This window comes from Syngnathoides biaculeatus, chromosome 23 (assembly GCF_019802595.1).
Source record: "Syngnathoides biaculeatus isolate LvHL_M chromosome 23, ASM1980259v1, whole genome shotgun sequence".
In the NCBI taxonomy this organism is placed as follows: Eukaryota; Metazoa; Chordata; class Actinopteri; order Syngnathiformes; family Syngnathidae; genus Syngnathoides; species Syngnathoides biaculeatus.
This window is the reverse complement of record NC_084662.1, coordinates 8,147,899-8,169,222: the sequence shown is the minus strand read 5'-3', so window position 1 is coordinate 8,169,222 and position 21,324 is coordinate 8,147,899. Positions and strand designations below refer to the sequence as shown.

Here is a 21,324-nt window from a genome sequence, read left to right as displayed (position 1 = left end):
CTGAGTCAACTCCATGCGGATATCGGATCCCTCTGACCACCACTTTTTGAGGCTGCTCCTGCAAGAGTCAAAAAAAGCCAAAGAAAAAGTTCAAACGCTCCCAAACGGCCCAACGTTGACACGTCCACGTCTGCCGGTTTGTTGCAGAGTTGCTGTGCGGCCGTTTCGAGGAGCGAGGTCTTCTGGAAGGCGACGCTCGCGGCTTTGAACCGCACCTCACCATTATGAAGCTGTCCAGAGCGCCAAAGCTCAGATCCCAGGTACGGTTAGCCCGTTTGTATCGTTCCGGACACATCTAAAATATTGTCGCTGAAAATCTGGGAAGCAGGATTACTGTAGATAAAAACATTTCTAGCTTTTTTTTTACCTTTCCCAAACGCTTTTATCGCCTCAAAACAAAATCGTAACGACAGCCCTCAAGGTTAACGCTAACGCGCAACGTGAAACATCCTAGATGGGCCACTGTTCAGCCTACTTCTACTTCCTAGTTTACCCGACACCGCCCCCCTCCGCTCTTAAAGGGGTACACTCATAATCACAAACAGAACACACGCCCGCAACTTTATATCTGCGGGCATGATTGACCACACCCGTACATTTTTCAAACGCGAGCGATCGCAGTAGAACTCGGTGCTGCCCGGCACGTCGACCGACAACGCGGAGGCGCCGTTCCGAATTCAGACGTGCACGAACGGCGTAAAAAGCCCATAATAAAAAATCGGCTAATAAAACTGCGGGCGCGAATCAAGAACTGCAATATAGCAGCAGAACGCTGTACTTCACCCATCTTGAAAGTATGTTTGCGTGCGAACGGTGCTCTTGGGTATCCTCGTGAAAAACGGGATTATGACCGTCCTTTTGTCTTCTTTCTCCCCGAAGGGTATCAAGCGCGTGGACCCTTCCTTCTACTCCGACTACACCAGCAGGTACTGTCGGAGCTCCTCACTTCACAGGACACTTCGCGAGGTGTTCAATTAAATTATGTGAATTATATTGGTCTTAATAAATTAATTAATATAATAATAATATACTATTTAATAGTTAATATGTAACATGTATTTTTGAAGCCTTTTTAGGAGAATTTTGATTAATTCAATTAATTAAATTAGTCAAACTTTTGAACTGCTGCCACATTTATTTTTACATATTTTTTGTGTACATGTACAGGTATTTTGGCTTTAGAGGTTCAAATAAATGGAGGTTCGTACCCTGAATTTGGAACAGTGATGACGTAACATTCAATTTACAGGTATTTTTTTTTTGTATCATTTTTAACATTTTGATAAATGAACTGGAAACAACCTGGCATAAAAAAACGCACCTAAACAAGAGAGACGGATGCCATTTTCAGATTTCAGCAATGCAAAGTTGTCCTAAATCAGTTAAAAAAAGACTTTATTTTTAAAAAAAGATCTTATTCAGTGTTATCAGTTATTAAAATATAATATATATTCGATTCAGGTGTATTTAACCATGCTAATATTTTTCTCAGGTAATCTGGTGGCAATAGCACGCAATTACACTACATAATTACCTTTTTAAAGGCTTAGTTATGATCAAGTATCGTGCAGCGTGTTAACATATAATGAATTTTTTTGGGGGGTGGAGCTATATTGTCTTGAAAATTGTCTGAAAAGTTAACGGAGTCACTTGCCGTTCAGGTTTTTCGGCGAGCAGACGGTGGCGCGTCTGGATCTTTGCTCCATGCTGAAAAAGAAGCAGCAGGACGGCTACTACCACACCGAGACGTCGCTGCCACTCGGTGAGGAGGCCGACGCGGGCGCGCGTACGCGGTTTCACGCCAGGGGGGGGGAACCGCCCGGCGGGCCGGTCTGAGCGCTCCCCCCGTGCTGACAAGTCTCCTTGTGATGAATCCGCATGCGTTACGAACAGGGGAACTCTGGGAACGCAGCAGACGCTTACTGGGAAGTCCCCCGGTCTCATAGTTCCCCTTCTTCTACAGAGAGGGAGCTTACATACGTTATAAGATAACCTTAAAACAAAAGTTGCTAAAAACATATATGTACGTTCGCTGTGTTCGTCTTTCTGAGACGTCCGTAGCGAACATGAACACTCGGCGACAAGTTGTCGAACGGTACAAGTTGAAGCGTGGACGGGGATGTTTCAGCCTGGCCGGGAGTTTGCAAAATATACACGCATGCACATTAATAACAAGGAAACTTTTCAGCACCAGGAGTGCTTAGATTATTACGCAGGTGCAATGCGCTGCCGCCAGGGGGCGCTGTCGGCTCGCCCACCGATTAAGTTTTCTTCTTTGTCCAACGTGGCACGTCGAGGTCGTGGTTGCTCGTCTTCCTTCAATTTTCCCCACATCTGAAAGCACTTCTCGAGATTAAGATTTCAGTTTGCTCACATTGAACAGCTTTTGGGCTGTTTTTTTTTTTTTTTTTTTAATTATTGGAATACCCGCAAGGAATTGATATACAGCAGCTGGAATCGTTGCAGTATTCTTTTTTTTTTTTTCCAGTCTTGTCTTTTTCTTAAAAATACATTTTTAGAACTGCATCGTGCTTTATGAGGGACTTGAGGAGCCTTTTCTTTTGGTGAATGGGACATGACAAAACATCCCTCTTATTTGGATAAAGTTATAAAGTAGGGCTTAACGGAGACATTATGCATCTTATTAACAATTTGAAAACTTGCTTTTTGTATCTTGATGAATTTGCAACGCAGCAGATGTTGCAGCAAATGTTGTTTTTTAAAAAAATATCGGTGCACAAAAAAAAAAAAAAGAATTGCCTGTGAAGATAAACAAGGCCTTGTTTTGCGCGTGTGCGCTGTCAATCATGTGTCACAATGTTTTTCGGATCACTGGGCCGTCGGGAGGAGACGCGTGGGGGGGGGGGGGGGGGGGCTCGCGTGGTAGCGCCGGCGCTGTTCGACGATCGCGCACACGTGGAGCGACGTCATGTTGCCGCCGTCGGCTTCGGATGACATCAAGTCCCGACGAGCCCGCCGCGCGAGTCCAGGACAAACTCAATCTTTTCGCTTTGCTCCACTAATTGTTCCCTTTTGAAAAAAAAATATTATTCTTTTGATTTCGGAAGCGCATTTGTAGGCTTTGCGGCACCTTTGAACCAATCAGAACCTCGGAAAAGTAACTGTACGTTCTACTCGAGTGTCTTTCATGTTAAATATTTATTTTGATAAGTGGTACATATCTTTAAAAAAAGAAGAAGAAGGCTTAGAAAAACGTTATTTTTGTGTCCCAAAGCCACCAAGGCCGGCCTGAATTAAACGCACCCTGCGCTGGTTTATGCCGCGAATTCTTCCAAATGTAGCAACGGAAAATTGTCCTAATTGATTGACAGAATTATTTTGAAAAATAAAATGGAAGCGTCACGGCCGTCAAATGTGCGCAGGTGCTCGGATGCCGCGGGGACGTCTTTCTATCGATTCCACCAACGCTGGTGACATTTTAGAGGCAAACTACTCCCGTCTCCTGAATTATTCTTATTATTTTCTGGAATCCGCGCGGCGCCAGCCCCGGGCCAAATGGACGCCGTCGTCTCCGGGCAACAGGCGCCAGTTTGCTTGCACCCGACAGACGCCCGTCAGCGGTCATCCATGCGCTTTATATTCTCAAAATTTTCTTTCATTTTTTTTCCCTGTATGCATCCATCTTCCGCCCACTATTATCTTACGTCATCTGCTCTCCTTTATCATGTAGAACAGGAAGCATGTTCCAGGTAAAATGATAATATTCAATATCAATGTTTACCCCCACGTGATTGATATTTGAACACAAATGGTGGAGAAACAGTTGTAGACCCACAATGTAAAAATACTCACAGATGTGTATTCTACACCATTTATGTGGAAGGAGTAATATTGGGCGGCACAGTGGTAAAGCGTTGGCCTCACAGTTCTGAGGACCTGGGTTCGATCCCGGCCACGCGTGTGTGGAGTTTGCATGTTCTCCCCGTGGCTGCGTGGGTTTTCTCCGGGGGTTCCGGTTTCCTCCCACATCCCCTAAACATGCAACATTAATTAGACACTAAATTGCCCCAAGGTGTGATTGTGAGTGTGATTGGTTGGTTGTTTCTGTGTGCCCTGCGATTGGCTGGCAACCAGTCCAGGGTGTCCCCTCCTGCCCATTGACTGCTGAGATAGGCTCCGGCACTCCCCGCAACACTCGTGAGGATAGGCAGCAAATAAAGTGGACGGATGGAGGCTGGCTACTTCACCAAAATTGAAGGCATGTTCACGGTCGCGTAATATCTGACGTCAGGCACCGAGAAGCGCAAAACTGTCGAATCGCTTCGACGTGGGCGACGTGGACCAGAATAGGGGGAAAAAAAAGCGGCGACGAGAGTCAGCGGAGGCCGGGTTGAGCGTTCCGACGAGAGGGCGCGAGGGCTCTGCGGGATTAATTGAAGATTACAAACGAGGCGTGAGGTGACGCGCGAGCCGTCTGGAAGGCGGGCGCTTAGCGCTCACTCTCGTGTTCATATTTTTGTAGGTACACAGACGACGGGCGTGGTGGTACTTAAATGTTTTATTGACTCAAACGTCATCGACGCTAACCCACGTGAACATCCATTAAGCCGCAAAGTGCTGCGGATTGTGGAGTGCGCGTGGGTCCCGAGTACCCGACGCGCAACCGCACGACCGGGAGCGTCCGTTACGCGCGCCTCGACATTTAGCGTCCAGCCTTTCAATCGTGCCGCACGCGGCATCTTGTGGCCGATTGTGGCGTTTTGACGTCGTCAACGTCATGTTTGTGAAGTGTCAAATGTTTTGTTTGTTTTTTGCTTCGATTCTTTGGACATTGTGCTACTCCTTCTGACCATAGAGACCGTCGTAAGCAATATTACTCCATCCGTCCGTTTCGTGCCGGAGCTTATCCCAGCTGTCAACGGGCAGGAGGCGGGGCACACCCTGAACTGGTCGCCGGCCATTCGCAGGGCATATTGAGACAAACAGCCGCACTCACAATCACACCTAGGGGCAATTTAGAGTGTCAAATGAATGTTGTATATTTTTGGGATGTGGGAGGAAACCGGAGTGCCCACCCGGAGAAAAGCCACGCAGGCACGGGGAGGACATGCGAACTCCACACAGGTGGGGCCGGGATTGAACCCGGGTCCTCAGAACTGTTTACCAGCTGATCCACTATGTCGCCATGAATGTATGTATAGTTTTTTTAATTTTGAAGGTGAAATGAGTCCTACATTCATAGATCAGTAGAAAATATTATTTCTTCAGAGAAGAGGCTGGAATAATGTTTTTAATGTTATTTCTATGGGGAAAAAAATCACGAGATTGCGTTTTTTGTTTGGAGCGGTTCCGCCGTCCTCTGCTTTTAAAATTCGCCTTTTGAATTTTTTTTTCCTTTTTTTTTTTTTAAACAACGCGCACATTTGTCTTCCCCCGTGCCCGAAAGCGTTGCAGACCTCGGAATAATACCGACTTGTATGCGGCGGCCATCGGGCGGCCATTATTCAAGCTACAGCGACGGGAGCGGGGCGGCGCCTGGAAGCCTCGGCCACGCGCGTTCACATTTACAATTGCGGTCGACTGTCCTACTGGATAAACCCCCCCACCCCCCACCTCCCGCACTCTTCATACTTGGCACAAACGCCAATAATTAATTTTGCATGGTGTTATAAACATAAGCGAACCCCCCCCACACACACACACACACATACACGTGCATAGAATCCTAAAAATGATCATTGTTGATTTTTTTTTTTTTTTTTTTTTTTTCTCCCGTACACGCACACACCATTTTTCTCCCCCCCCCCCTCCCTCTCTTACTCTCCTCCTCCTCTTCCTCGTCAGTGTGTCATTGCAAAGTGGAGCGAGCGCAAGCAAGCGAGGAGCCACTCGTGCATTTTTTGTTTTTCTTTTTTTGTCCTCTCTGCAGCCTTAATTCTTCTGACAGAGAAACGGGGCAAGCTCCCTGCACCCCACCCTCCTTCCCCCATCTCCCACCCCCTTTTTTTTTTTTTAAATCCTTTTTTGTGTTTTCCGTGTCACAAGGCAGCGAGGGGGCGCAGGGGGGGGGAGGGGTCACACCGGTATTGATAATCGGAGGGACAACTCTGGATCAGATCAGTATTTTGAATTTTTTTATGTGAGAGAGAGAAAAGAGAGGAGCGGGGTCGCGAGGAGAAGGGAGGAGGCGCCATGGGTCAGCTGTGCTGCTTCCCTTTCTCGCAAGCCGAGGACAAAATCAGTAAGTGTGCTCGACCGCAGGTGGACGCCGACGAGCGTTGGCGGGCCGGGCGACCGGAGGTCGTCGGGATCGCGCGTGCGTGTGTTTAGCATGTGACTCGTTAGCACAATAGCCGGCTTGTAAACGGAGCGCTTTATGTGCAAAGTGACTCCGGCCCCGCTTGTCAGCTCCCCGTCGTACGCTGGCACCCCGACCTTCAAAAGTAACGAGAGACTTCAGCTCAGTGAGCATGTGAAAGATCAACTCCGCAAGAGCGTTTGATTTCCCACCCACCCCTTGGCCTTTTTGTAATCGCGCCACAAGATGTACTGATGCTGACGATATAGCATTAGCGATGCAAAACGATGACAGTGAACCGCTGCTTCATCGCCGCCCCGCTACAGCGTGAATTTTTATGCGGTGCGGTTTTGACAGTGTACGGGCAAGTTTTCTTGGTTGTATACTGTAATACCCAACCGAGAGAGAGCGCACCCGGTTATGAGGCTCACCCGGTACATTTGGAAAGGAAATACCATTTGGTACATGCGTACGCCGCAGCCGTGTAAAAGCCGCAAGTGCCCACATTGAAACACGAAATATTTACAAAGAAAGACGGTACACAGAGTTTAACGTTAGCAGCGCCGCCGAGCTAACAGGATCGGTTAAAAAAAAAAAAAAAAAACATAATGGTAAAAATCGCCGAGACACGGCAGTAACGCGCTAGCGCAGCGCTAACAGGGCCGGACCGGTAAAAGTCACTTCCTCGGCATATACATTTCCATTGGTCTCACTCTTAGCTTTTCCGCTCGATTGCCCCCTTGCGGCTGTTTGGGAAAAAAAATGCACAAATTAGCCGCATAAGCCGCAGGGTTGAAAGCGTGTGGGGAAAAAAGTTGCGGTTTATAGGCCGGAAATTACGGTAATTCCCAGTTTGAAAGTTAGTGTCACTCTTAACATAAATACAATCACACGCTGCGCCCCTGCTCGTTTAATGCTAAGACATAATAGAAAACGGCATTGACCGGCTAACACGTAGCATCAACTCTCGCGACGTCGTCACCCTAAACAAACGGTGGAGCAACGCAGTAGACTGACAAAATCACAATCCTCCCAAGCATATATTCTTCATCCTGGGTGGGAAATGACCGTCACCGCAGTTTATTGAGAAATTAGCCTTGAAAATGTTCTTCACTGGTGTCTGTGTGAGTAACATACTGCCCCCGGTGGCCAACGTGGGTACACCAGATTACCTGCATAATTCATCGGACTGAAGCACTACATCGTGATGCAAAAAGGGTTTCATTCTCTGGATTCTATTTAATTTGTGACGCGGCCACGTTGTCAGACTGAACAGACTGTTTGCAGAACGAGCTCATGTTTCCCATTGAAATGAATGGAAATGTTATTAATCCGTCGCAGTCGCACAACGATGTTTTATTTTGTTCGTTTATTTGCCAATAAATCACTGTGGAGTGTTTTAGCCTTTTCGTCTTCAGCAACGTTTAAAATGCCGTCTCCTCCCACAATGCAGTGCAGCTTTTGCGTTGCATTGTGGGATCTGGTGGCCATTTTAGGCCCCCAAAAAGAGATACCTGATGTTGTTACAGCGCGAATAAAAATGCAGAAAGTTCGGAACCTTCCACGGCAACGCCATAAACCGAAAATCCAAAGTAACCTGAGGTCATTTATCTTATGAAACATTTGTTACGTCAACCGGGTCATTTGTAAATCGACGTTTTGTTTTATAAAGTACACTGTAATAGAGTGCCATTTTCCATCCACCCATTTTCTTAGCCGCTTATCCTCACAAGGCATTCTGTCATCTCCTCCTAACACGTTTTTCTACAAAACCAGATTAGCGGATTCCATCTTTAAATCTCTTTCAGGATCTCCCAAAAAAATATGGCGCCGCGCTTCCCCCGCTCACCTCCGGGTTGATGATTGAACAGCGAAGTCGTATATCAGTTTTCGAGTCACGCCGAGCGCCATAAACGCAGACTTTGCCACGGAGCACGCGTCTGGGGGTGGGCTAAAACGCTGCGACTTTGCCCCCCCCCCCCCCTTCCTCCACGTTGCCCCCCTCGCCACCGCCGCACGTGTCCCGCGCTCCCTCGCAGCTGCTTCGGCGTAAACAGGCGAGCCGCTGTGGCCTACTTCCGAAAGGAGAAAGGCGCAAAGAATGAGGGATGCTGAGAGGGAAGACTGATGAAAAGAGCTAAACGGGGCGAGGCGGAACATTTCGCGCGGGTCAGACGTCGCCCGGCCAATTTCCAATTTCCTGGAAGTTCTGCAAAGGCCGCGACAACCGCACTCAAGTCGTTTCTTGGAAACGGGGGCGAAAAATTGCACCTATGAAATGCAACTCGCGGAATTTGATGAATAACGTGAATTTTCTGGGACATTTAGTCGCACAATGTACACAAAAAAAAGTTCATCTGTAAGCTTTCTTAAAAAAAAAAAAAAAAAAAAAACTCAACCTGTATTCAAGAAAATTCAATGGCCTTGAGAATTTTGTGCGAAATCGTACAAAAAAAATGGATTTGTGCGATCTGGCTAACTTTCGAGGAAATGATTAAAAAATGTCATTCAACGTGAAGTTGGGAAAAATTGGCTGTAAATAGTGCAAAAAAAGACCAGTTGAGGGTTTTACCCCACCTCCTGCCCGTTGACAGCTGGGATAGGCTCTGGCACTCCCCCGCGACCCTGGTGAGGATGAGCGACCAAGAAAATGGATGGATTGATAGTGCGACAAAAGTACACGTCAAGGAAATGTTAAAAAAAAAAATTGCATATTCAGGGTGAAGTCACAAATTTTAGATGCGTTACTAGTACAGAAAGTTGCTATGAAAAGTAAACCATACAAGAAATATTCCAAAACATTGCTCCAGTTTTGGATATGAATCCTGAAGTCATATTGATCAAGTAAAAGTTCATTTATAATTAATATCCAACGTGAAGCCACTCTTACTAACTACTCCAATAGTCTAAAAAAAAAAAAAATAATAATAAAAGTGGCTACGTTGAGTATGAAGTCCTGCGCTCCAAGTTCCAGTAATTTCCAGGCGTCAGAGCTCCTTTTCATTTTTCATTAATTTATTTTTTTCTCAGCGCCGCGTTATGAACTGATTTCCTCAGGCGGCGTCGGCGCCCGCAAAAGGCGCCATCTGGGCGGCCGGCGGGGACAAAAGAAAGGTGCTCGCTCGCTAAAAATACAGCAGGTCGTATGCTAATCCGGGGATCAATTGAGAGTGATGAATTAAGCAAGACCGTCCCCCCCCCCCCCCGTCCGTCCGTCCGTCCGCAAGACGCCACGCTGAGTCACGATCCCCAAACCCCCGCCCACCCCCCCCCCCCCCGTCCGTCGGTCCGCAAGACACCACGCTGAGTCACGATCCCCCCCCACCCCCGTCAACTTTGTGACTTTGGAGTTGAGTTTTGATTAACTGTGCTGGAGAAGTTTCATAGTGATAATAAAATAATAATAAATGACAAATATAATCGCTTTAAAGGTTTGTGGGAGGTGGATTGGCTTTGATTTATTATTATTTTTTTCAAAAGAACTGACAAGCAACACCTTTTTTTTTATATATATCTTCATGCGCCGTTGTAGCAATTTGTTGCTCTGTGGGACGTTTGTGATTGCCCCTTCCGACCCCCCCCCCCCCCCCAAGAAAAATGTGTCATACTTCATTTTGAGCGTAATTTCCTTGCCAGACATTTTTTGTAGCCTTTTTCAATGAAAAATTAAAAAACAGACATAGTGGGGACTCGCGTTCAATTTCTCCAGTTTGGAATTTCAAGGCCTGATTTGGAGATGAGGAAAGGCTTTTGTTTTGGCTTTTCTTGGGGGGGGGGGGGGGGGGGGCCTTTGTATTTTTCCAAATCGGGGTGTCGTCGTCCAGGCTAGGTTCCGTCCCGACTTTAAGTCACTCTCTTTTTTGCCTGGGGGGGTTCGAGGATAGCGAGGTGGGCTTCTCAAGTTCAGGATCACCTGTCGCACGCGGCGAGAGCACCGATGTGTGCCACGCCCGTTTGAAGCGTCTAGCGCTGACGGTGCGTGCCGATTATTAGCGCTGAAAATATCCAATTGCATCCATCCATTTTCTTATCCTTAGGTTCTGTCCCAACTGTAAGTCACTCAGGTTTTTTTGGGAGGGGACGGCAATTTTGAGGGTAGCAAGATGGGCTTCTCAAGTTCAGCGTCACCTGTCACACGCGGTGAGAGCGCCAATGTGCACCACGCCCATTTGAAGCGTCTAGCACAGACAGTGTGTACCGATCATTAGCGCTGAAAATATCCAATTGCATCCATCCATTTTCTTACCCGTAGGTTCTGTCCCAACTGTAAGTCACTCAGTTTTTTTTTTTTTTTTTTTTTACGGCAATTTTGAGGGTAGCGAGGTGGGCTTCTCAAGTTCAGTGTCACCTGTCGCAATGTGCACCATTCCCATTTGAAGTGTCTAGCGCGGACGGTGTGTACCGATCATTAGCGCCGAGAATATCCTATCGCATCCATCCATTTTCTTTGCCGCTCATCCTCACGAGGGTTGTGGGGGAGTGCCTGCAACCACTTCAGGGTGTACCCCGCCTCCTGCCCGTTGACAACTGGGATAGGTTTCAGCACTCCCGTGACCCTCGTGAGGATAAGCGGCAAAGAAAATGGATGGAAAAGGATTCAGTCAGCGCCTCCTCGCTCCTCCTCACGTTTAAATGTAAAATATTCCACGGTGTATTAACCCCCACGACCCCCCTACCCTTCACACAGATGGAGGAAAATGTCATCCGGATGTTTTTGCTCTCATATGCAAGTGTTCGGTTTTAACCGAGCTATTCCCGGGAAACGATGAAATTTGAATAAATTGGCTACAAACTTTTTTTTAGAAAAGGTGATCGTCGGGCTGGTTGGCGAGAACATTTCCATCTTTCAAATGTGGAAAAATGACTTCAATTGTCTCCTTTTTATGCAGCTAAAAAAAAAAACCTGTTAGCCGCAAAAAAATGGCGCCCGTCCAAACCTCGCAAACATCGGCGACGCGTTTTATTTTGCACACGGGAAATCCTGGACTTGCTCCGCCTTTTTCCTTTGAGTCCCCGAATCGTGGTCATCGTGTCGGCGCCAAGATGGCGCCTTGCCCGGCGGGCCTCGGCGGCCAGCTGCTGCGTCCCCATCAGTCCTCATCGCGTCACTTAGGAAGGACAAATGTGGACGAGGGGGGGCTCCGCTCGCCGTCGAAACGGACGTTTGGGCTTTCAGAGCATTAAAAAAAAAAAAAAAAAGAAGAAAAAATGCATTTTTTTTTTTTTTAATGCTCTGACGGGAATGTTTGCGGCAGACGTTTTATAAGCTCTCAGCGCCGGCCTTGGATAAACACGCGAGCGAAGAGGGCGGGCTGGAGTTTATTCGTCCAGCCCGTTTCTCGAGAAAAAAAAAGATGGCCGTTGCGTAATGATCGGGGGGGGGAGGGGGTCACGTTATTAATTACAGTCATTCATCAAAAATGTCAAAACACTTCATCGCCCTGACAGTGACGTGTTTGTTTTAAGATGAAGACGCTGGTCTTTCAATTTCTTAAGCGGCCAACTTTTTCCGGTTTTGGGACTTGTTGTCGACCGTGGCGACTTCCGACCGCAATTGTTTCAACCAGGGACACACAGGGCCCGCGGGCCGCCAGTTGAGTACCGCACCTTGAGCTTTTGCGGCCACGCGACGCGACGACAACCAAAATCCTTCAAACGTTAAAGAAGATTTGTTTACTTTTCTAACATGCCGGTAGATTCATTAAAATGTTTTTTTTTTTTTTAATTATAAATGGTTTCATCTCTTTCATAACACTTTTCATTTTTTTTAATAACTGGTCCAGGCAGTCGAAGTATCGAAAGGCGGCCTCGCTCGCTTCAAGATTTGAAGCCGACAGGACGTTAAAAGCAACATTTCCCACATCCGCCGCCAAATTCTTCACCGTCTAAAAACAATAATTGGATTCATCGCCGCCGTCTCGGCGGCCAACTTGTAGGGCCGCGGGGGGGGGGGGGGGGGGGGGCGCACACTGTTTGCACTAGCTACAGTGCGGCATTGTTATCTTTAACATCACTTACATGGGTTCTTTTTTGGGGGCTGCAGAGTGACTCGTGAGGATATCCGGCAAAGAAAATAGATGGATAGATGCAATTGGATATTCTCGGCGCTGATGATCGGTACACACCGTCCGCGCTAGACGCTTCAAATGGGCGTGGTGCACACTGGCGCTCTCGCCGCGTGCGACAGGTGGTCACTGAACTTGAGAACCCCACCTCGCTATCCTCAAACCCCCCCCCCAGGTAAAAACAGTTGGGACGGAACCCAAGGATAAGAAAATGGATGGATGGGTCTAAAATGGTTCCGCATCAAACCGATCGCTTCCTGTTTCTCTTGTTTTTCCAGTTTCTGAGTCGAAAATGACAATTTGATTAAAAAAATAAAAAATTCTTCGGTTCTTGGCATCCGTCTCAATTTCTGTTGCAGCTTTTGTGGCTCCGTCAGCGTTGAGGGTACACGTTTAACACCCCCCCCCCAATTCATTTTTCATCCCTTTTTGGCTGCGGTCGTAGTGGCTTTATTGCTTCCGACGTCGCGGCTCGATGTTCTCACAGTTAAAAAAAAAAAAAAAAAAATATTGCTCTATATATCATTTCGGCGATTCCATCAGCTCTTTAAACATTGCAAAAAAAAATAGAAAAAGCCTCAACTAACCCTCACGGCAAGGCAACCTTCGAGTGCGGGCCCGCGATAAGAATGTTTGTTCTTCACGCCGGCGCCGCTTTCGTCCGTATCTGACGTCAAAAGAATTTCCTCGGCAAGTCGCCGGCAGAACTTTGCCCCCCAACTACTTCACCTCCGACGAGGGCGCTTTCGCCTCGTTTTTTTTTTTTTTGTCAGCCGTCCCTTCTTTCGCCTTTAAGTGTTTACCGTAATTCCGGGCCTACAGAGCGCACCATTTGTAAAGGAAATACCATTTGGTCGCAGCCGTGGAAAAGTCGCAAGTGCCCACATTTAAACCCACATTGAAACACGAGATATTTACAAAGAACAACGGTACATAGTTTAACGCTAGCATCGCCGCGCTAACGCTAGTGCCATGCTAACAGGGCCAGTTAAAGAAAAAAAACATACAGCACCACTTCGGTTCTCGACCACAATCCGTTCCAGAAGGCGGTTTGAAAAGCAATTTGTTCAAAAACCGAATCCATATTTCCCACGTCTGCGTACAGAGGCTGCGTTATACACAATAACAACCGGCGTCGTTATTTCCGGGTTTTTTCGCGGTGCGTTCGAATTCACAATAACAGCCCGCGTCGTGGGTCAGCCGGTCGGGCCGTGCGCGTTGCGTTATTTCCGGGGCGTTCAAGTAGCGATTTTCGTTCAGACAGAAGCAAAAAAATTTCAAAATTTTCGTTCGAAAACCGATTTGTTCGAGTTTTCGCTGTACTGGTAAAAATCACTGAGACACGGCAGTAACGCGCTAGCGCAGCGCTAACGGGCGGACTGGTAAAAGTCACTTCCTCGGCACTTATATTCCACCAGTCTCACTCTTACCTTTTCTGCTCGAGTGCCCCCTTGCGACTGTTAGAAAAAATGCACAAATTAGCCGCATCACCGCATAAACCGCAGGATTGAAAGCGTGTGGAAAAAATCGCGGCTTATAGGCCGGAAATTACGGTAATATTTTTTCATCTTGTACGGCTTTCGCGTCGGCTTTTTTTTTTCCACCTTTGAGGAGCTCAGCTCAGTCCTTAAAAAAAAAAAAAAAAAAAATGTGGAAATGAGTTGCTGACACGTTAGCGGGGTGCAAACGTAAACAAAATCACCCGCCGACGGTTTGATTCTCGCCTTAAATGAAACGACGGCGGCTCCTCTTGGGTACGGCTCGTAATTAACGAGCCTCCCGTCAGTCTTGAACTTTATTAGACGCTCGCTCCCACGTGGGGCGTTTTACAAGCCCGGCTGGAATTTAAAAAGCCCCGTTTGAGCGCCGCTAAACGGGGGAGAAACGAGCGTGTGTGTGTGTGTGTGTGTGTCAGGTCGCTATGCCAAGCGATGGCGCTTTGAAAGGTCCCCCCCCCCCCCCCCCAGTATAAACGAGCTTTTTCGCTTTGTCACACAAATAATGAATCAAGCTAGCTGCTAAATGCTGTGGCGGTCCGTGCTAGCATGCTAATGTTTAGCCTTTTGTATCTTTGAGAGATATAAGTGGTGTGCAGTATATATAATATATATAATGCAACTTTTTGATCAATAAAGTACAATACAATGTAATACCGTAAGTGCTACGTACAAGCTCATCAGAATTTTTATTTTTTTTGGCCCTTCTGATGATGTCGCCGACAGTCAAACAATCACAATAATCATTCTGCATCCTGAAGTCGGATAAATAAATCGGACGTTTCTGATTTGCTTCAAAGCAAAACGTCAAGGTGAAACGACGCGTTATTGCTCGCGGACATACTCAAAAGTTCAAAGATATGAACAGGAGGTGGCGCTACTGTTAGCCTGCTGAAGCTAATGAGGCTAAGCTAATGCGAGACCCATCATTGCGGTATTTTATTTTTTTTTAAATAGCAATTCTACTTGCTAAAAGAAAATTGATGTTTAATTTAAAACGTACTCTTCAAATGCTGTTCGCTGGAGTTTTGCGCTGGAGGGAACACAAACAAAATGACTTCAAGGCCTTCAGGGCGAAAAGAAGGTTTTGCGAAAAATGAACATTTCACGAGTCTTTTGCGGCGTCGGGACCAACGCGGTCGGGATTCATTCGGAACCTTTGCAATTCGTCTCTTTTCGTGTGCGGTAAACCCATTTGCGAGCGTGTAGGTTGCTAGAAATAGACATACAGTACATAGAAATAAAAAAATAGAAAACGATGATTGATGCCTTCACTTAAGTCAACGAAGAAAATGTAATTAAACATTTTCTTCACTGTCAGTTGTACACCAATTTTGATAATACAGTGCAACAGGAAAAAAAAAAAAAAACAAAAAACAAAAGTTAGCGAGCTAGCATTTTCTAATTTTGTTAACTGACAACCGAATAATACAATATTTGCTCATGATAACAACTGAAAAAAAATCCTCTGGTATTTCATATAAAAAGTATTTTTGTAGTTTTCCAGGTACAGCATTTCTAGGATTGGCGGAATAAACACGATGGTCTTGCCACGTGGTTTGATAACTAGCACGGTAGCCTGGTTAGCATCCGCCGGTTTCTGCGCCGACGTTACGGCACGAAAGAGCAAAGTAGGAGCAACTTGCTCACGTCATCGTAAAACCGGCCCAAAAACTGTTGTCGGGTCCGACAAAGTCGAGAAGACCGCGTACACGAGCTTGATAGCGAAAGCGTTGATGCTACCGATAACAACAGCCCGACTGCCAGAGTTACGCGCTGGTCGTTTTCCGCTCCAGCGGCTGTAATATCATCGTGATCCCGACCGGTCGTTTTTGGTACAGCGTTTACGGCCGCCGTCGATTGAAGACGACTCGCTGAATGTAAACGACTTGGCGCAGTCTAATCAAGGTTGGGGTGTCCGGTGAAGCTTTTGCTGCATCTGTCGTCGCCGTCGCACAATTTTTATTATCTCTACGGGAAACGTTTTGAATTATGAGCGAGTCGGGGGGGGGGGGGGGGTAGCGACCGACTTTGTGGGCTACATTCAGTTCTCGGGTTGTTTCATTGACCTGTCGTCGCCATCTTGTTCTGAGCAGCCACCGCGCGGTTTAGCGTTAGCGCGGTGCTAGTGTTAGCTTGGCGCTAGTGTTAGCGCATCTATTATTATAAGCCTCTGTACACAGAAAGAGTTTAACGCTAGCGTTAGCGCCATAGGCCGGGAATTACGGTACATCATTCCAACAACTTTCGGTCATGATTCTCATGAACGTCAGAGACGAGCTAACGGATAGCATCTCACTCGCAATGTTTTATACCTGCACAAACTCTGAAATTTAGCTTTGTTAGTCAGCATGACTATTATACTGCCACCAAGTGGACGATGTTAGACAATGGAAGTTTTACCCAATTTTTTTTGTTTGGTGGGGGTGTCTAGAACTGATTGATGGCATTTTTTTTTCATTTCACTGGCGAAAGATGATTTGAGATACAAGTATTTTAAGTTACAAGCTCTTAGCTCGAGGCTCGAACTGCTCCATTTTCCTTTGACGACGAGCTCACAGCGCCCCCGCGTGGCCAAATGTTTGTGTGTTTATGTTGCAGATTTGGCGCCGCATCGCAAGCGCTCAAGTATGTCGCGAAAATACCGCCGTCGTACAAAATCCGATCAAAGCCAATCACAAATTGGGATGAAAGATCCAATCGATGATCAGTCGGGAGGGTGGGGAACGATTGGTGCTTCTTTCTTTTTCTTTCTTTCTCTTTTTTGTTGTTGCTGCTGTAATTGCTGAATTGCACGTCAGCCTTTTCACAACAAAATCATTGCAATTTAATCTCAGTGATTCAAGCCAATCAGGAGGTGAGAACTGATTAAGGATCCTGTCAGCTCTTTTTTTTTGTTGTTTTTCCAAGAGATGATAAAAAAAAAAAAAAAAAAAAATCAAAATATACTGCAGTCTCAACACAAAAGGAGCAGCCTCGCCCGCAAAGATCCATAAAGTATTTTGAGAACGGAAATCAATACGCCGCTTCTTGCGGGGAGGACGCGGGAAGATTTTTACAGCGCGACGCTTGTCTTATATCTATATTTTTTTATGTATTTTAAATTAGTTTGGTTTGTATTTTACTGTCGCGATAAAGTTGAGAATATTACGAGAATGAATCAGTTTAGAATGAGTTTTTTTTTTTTATGGGAGTGAGGTCATAATGCTGTGCGGGAAAAGTCGTGAAGGTGTAATAGCCGGTGAAAAAATATTGCGAGATTATATTATAGCAGTCGGCTGGTTATGGCGGCCTCCCAAAAAGACGTGAATTCCATGTACGTTCCACAAGACGGCGCCAAAACATGACATTTATGTCACTTCAAAGTGCAGCAACGCCTCGGTTCTCGACCACAATCCGTTCCAGAAAATGGGTCGAGAAGTGATGTGTTCGAAAGCCGAATCGATGTTTCCCATTACAATGAATGGAAGAAGAAATAATGCGTTCCAAGCCTTAAAAAAAATGGACATTTTAAAGCATTTTTTTTTAGCTTTTCCTAATAATAAACTGCATAGTAGAAGTAAATGTATAGTTTAAATGTTTTATATAATAAAATAATTTAAGAAATACATTTATTTTTTGCTTAAAATGTATGCTTTAGTAGTAGACAATTGACTAACAAAACGCGTCGTGGGTGGGTCAGCTGCTTGCCCCACGCACATTGTTATTTTCGGGTTTTTTCAGAGGCGTGGGAATTGATAACAAAGCGCGTCGTGGGTCAGCAGGTCTGGCCGTGCGCAATATCTTACTTCCGGGTTTCGACGGTGGCGTTCGAGTGCCGATTTTCGCACGAAAACAGAAGCAAAAAAATCTCAACATTTTCATTCGAAAACGGGGACGTTCGAGAACCGAGGCTTTATTGTACTTTGGTAGTATTTCAGGAAATAACCAAAAGAAATCTACCCAAGGGCAAGCGATGGATTAAAAAACTTAATGCCGTGAATGTCGTGCACAATGTTGAATGAACCAACAACAACTCAGTGAATTTGACCAAATTCTTTCCGACTTTTTCTTCTCTCATCCCAGGCGGTCGTCGGCGTTCCGAGCCTGACGAGGCGGAGCTCGTGAGGATCAGCAAGCGGTTGGTGGACGATGCCGTCAGTCGCGCCGTGCAGCAATACAAACAGGAACGGCTCCAGAACGGGGGCGGGCCCAACGCGGGGCAGCCGCCCGGAAACCCGGACGGGGACGCGGCGCCCAAGACGAGGGACGCTAACGGCGCCGCGGACTCCAGGAAGTGACGCCATGGGAACCGGAGCTAACCGGAAGCGCTGAGCGGGGGACGCCGATCGCCAAAGCGTCCGGTCCGCTTCGCCGTCACGCAGCTAACCTCCAAAACGGGCCCGGCGTAATCGGCTAATCTCTGAGGCTTGTTGCTCGCGCTAGCTACTTCACCAAGCTGGGCTCTGGTAGCTCGGTGATCCCAGCGGGGCCCAAAGTGTCTCACCGAAGTACACCGCAGGGTTCCCGCTACCTCGCCAATTTGAATTGATATTCTACTTTTGAGTTGGGGCGGGATTTGTTATATGCTGACTCGTGAAAACCGACCACGAGACTTGATCAGACTCTAAAGCACAACTCGTCGTTTCGTATTCATTTGAATTTCGACGTCTCAAAGTGCGCTCGTGTTAAATGTATTCTACCGCTGTCCTGAGGGGGCAGCAGTGAGAAGCTCACCCAGATCAAGCCGCACTAAAAACTAAATTTCACACACTAATCATGTCAGCACAGACATTTAACAAAAGCAGCACTACTACATACACTATTAGTTGTTTTAAATCATTTTTATTATGCTTTTTTTTTTTTTTTAACATGACGATTTATTGCAGGGGATACGCTCCAAACACAGACGAAATCTGTGATGTATAATTTCTTCTAAAAAAACAATTTTTTTCCCCCTTTTTACCACTACCAAGTTGTTGTTGTTGACTGAAAGCATGTCGCCCTCTAGTGGCCCGGAGACAAAGCGCTTGCCGCACAGGCACGTCGGAGGATTTTGCAAAACCTGATTGGATGTGATGATCGAGGACATCCACGGTGAAGTTATGCCAACCGCGCGTCCACAATTTATTGATTTGTGAGATTAATGAACGTTAACCATTAAGTCAATATATTGCTGTTTAAAAGAAAAAAAAAACGCAATATGAGGAAATTAAGTTGCAATGGAAAGAATTTTTTTTCTGAAAAAGTGATTTTTCTCAGGAAAAAAAAAATCATCAAAGCATTGTAGCTATATTCTTGTAAATAAAAAAAACTTTTCATGAAATGAGTACAATTTTAATGTAAAAATTACTTTTTTTTTTTTACAATTTTGATGAGAACTTCCCACCCCATAATAGCATGAGAAAGAATAAAAGACGAACTAGAATAATTAAGATGTAAAATTGTAACAATATGCTAACATTTAGTTTTTTGTCCAAAAGCAAAAACTGTTTGCACATCAAGAGCTTCCTTTTTGAATTGCTTCCAGGAATTATTCTTAATTTTTATTTATTTTTTTCCTGGTGAGGGGTTTGTTTGTTTTTATTTTAAATGTTAAGAAAAAGCTGTGCTTTGCGTCACTGTTGGGTTTTGAGCTTCAAATTATTGTTTTTGTTTTTATTTGCAGCTTTGTTACGAGCCACAATCTCGCGTTTCAGAGATTCACGCGCGACAATTTTTTGATTTAGTTTTGCCGCAAACTGCTTGTGACTTGGAACGTTTATGTTGTTCAAAAGGGCAGCGCAACGTAGTTAACCGTTGAAAGTGGCCTTCAGTCCGCATTTTGTAATCTTTTTATCTATTTTTTTTTGTGCTTACCACGACGCTCGCGTCAAAGCTGGACCGGTGTCGAACGTGACACAATTTCTGTTCTCGCCACGTGTTTTTTTTTTTGTCCCACGTGCTTTCATCCCTCTTCCGATGCCGTCGTAGATAATAAAAAAAAAAATCAAATAAAATTCATTGATTGTCTTGTTGTTGTTGTCACCAGATCCTTAAAGCCCCCCCCCCCCCCAATCCCCTTTAATCCGCACTTTGTCCTCGTGGCCCACATGGTTAAATCTTCTTCCGTGCGCGACACCGTTTTTATTTGATCAGTGCTCCTCCGTCTCCCTTCGCGGTTACGGCGAGGTCGTGTTTGCGCTGGTGTCGAACGTCAACAATAAAACAGGATATGAAATTTTCAACCGATATCCGTGTCTGTCATTGACTTCACGCGTGAGCTGTAAACGATAAATTAGTTGGGTTGAATCCTGTACAATGGATTCAGGGATGTACGCCAGACTCACCGTAGCTAAGAGTGGTAAAACAGAGGTCGTGAGTTCGAATCCCACAGGGGCCTCCGCTCCCCGAAAAACAACTGCTACACAAATATGCGCGTTCATCTGTGGCGACCCCTAACAGGACAAGCCGAAAGGAACTTACTTTAGACTCCAAGAATAAATTAATCACCCATCCATTCATTTTCTTAGCCGCTTATCCTCACGAGGGTCGCAGGGAGTGTTGGAGCCTATCCCAGCTGTCAACGGGCAGGAAGCGGGGGACAACCTGGACTGGTCGCCAGCCAATCGCAGGGCACGTGGGGACAGAAACCGGTCCTACTCGCAATCACACCTAGGGGCAATTTAGAGTGTCCAAATTAATGTCGAGACCCACGGAGGCACAGGGAGAACATGCAAACTCCACACAGGTAGGTCGGGATTGAGCCCGGGTCCTCCGAACTGTGAGGCCAACACTTTACCAGCCGATCCCACCGTGCGGCCCAGGTTTCAGGAAAAGCTTTGTGGAAAAAATTAACAATACCACAACAACAAAATATTACTTGAAAAATTGTATCAAAAATGTATGCCAGACTCAAAGAATAAATTAGTAATCCATCCATATTCTTAGCATCTTATCCTCACAAGAGTCACGGGACGTGCTGGAGCCTATCCCGGCTGTCGACAGGCAGGTACACCCTGAACAGGTCGCCGGGCATTCGCAGGGCATAACGAGACAAACAGCCGCACTCACAATCACCTTGGGGCAATTTAGAGCGTCCAATTAATGTTGCATGTTTCTGGGAGTGCCCGGAGAAAAGCCACGCAAGCACGGGGGAGAACACGCAAACTCCACACAGGCGGGGCCGTGATCGAACCCGGGACCTCGGAACTGTGGGGCCAAAGATTTTCCATCTGACTCACCGTGCCGATCAAATGAATAATATTACATGGAATTTTTCTTTTTTTTTTTTTTTTTTTTTACTTGCATGAAAATGTTACAAGAAAGTAGCAAAATGAGAAAAACACAAAAATAATCCCAAGAAAACATTTCCAAATTCATAACCCTGTTTGGAAATCCTACTTTCAAATCCGAACTTCCGACGCTAATCCGGTTCGGTTTTAAAGTCCTACTTTGAAACCCTAACCCGGTTTTGAAATCCTAATGCGACTTTGAAACCTGAACCCACAGGTGTCAAACTCGAAGCCCGGGGGCCAGAACCGGC

At 46.1% G+C, this 21,324-nt stretch overlaps 1 protein-coding gene across 2 annotated transcripts in view; it reads left to right on the top strand.

The window, feature by feature from the left end:
• LOC133496775 (A-kinase anchor protein 7-like) overlaps window positions 1-19,815 on the top strand; it is a 28,876-nt gene extending 9,061 nt beyond the window's left edge. For both annotated transcript variants that reach the window (XM_061812754.1, XM_061812755.1), the window contains 4 exons: window positions 148-260; window positions 880-926; window positions 1,662-1,762; window positions 17,886-19,815. In XM_061812754.1, coding sequence (XP_061668738.1) covers window positions 148-260; window positions 880-926; window positions 1,662-1,762; window positions 17,886-18,100 — 476 coding nt within the window. In that variant the 3' untranslated portion in view covers window positions 18,101-19,815. The remainder of the gene's footprint in view (window positions 1-147; window positions 261-879; window positions 927-1,661; window positions 1,763-17,885) is intronic.
• The last annotated feature ends 1,509 nt before the right edge of the window (window positions 19,816-21,324 follow it).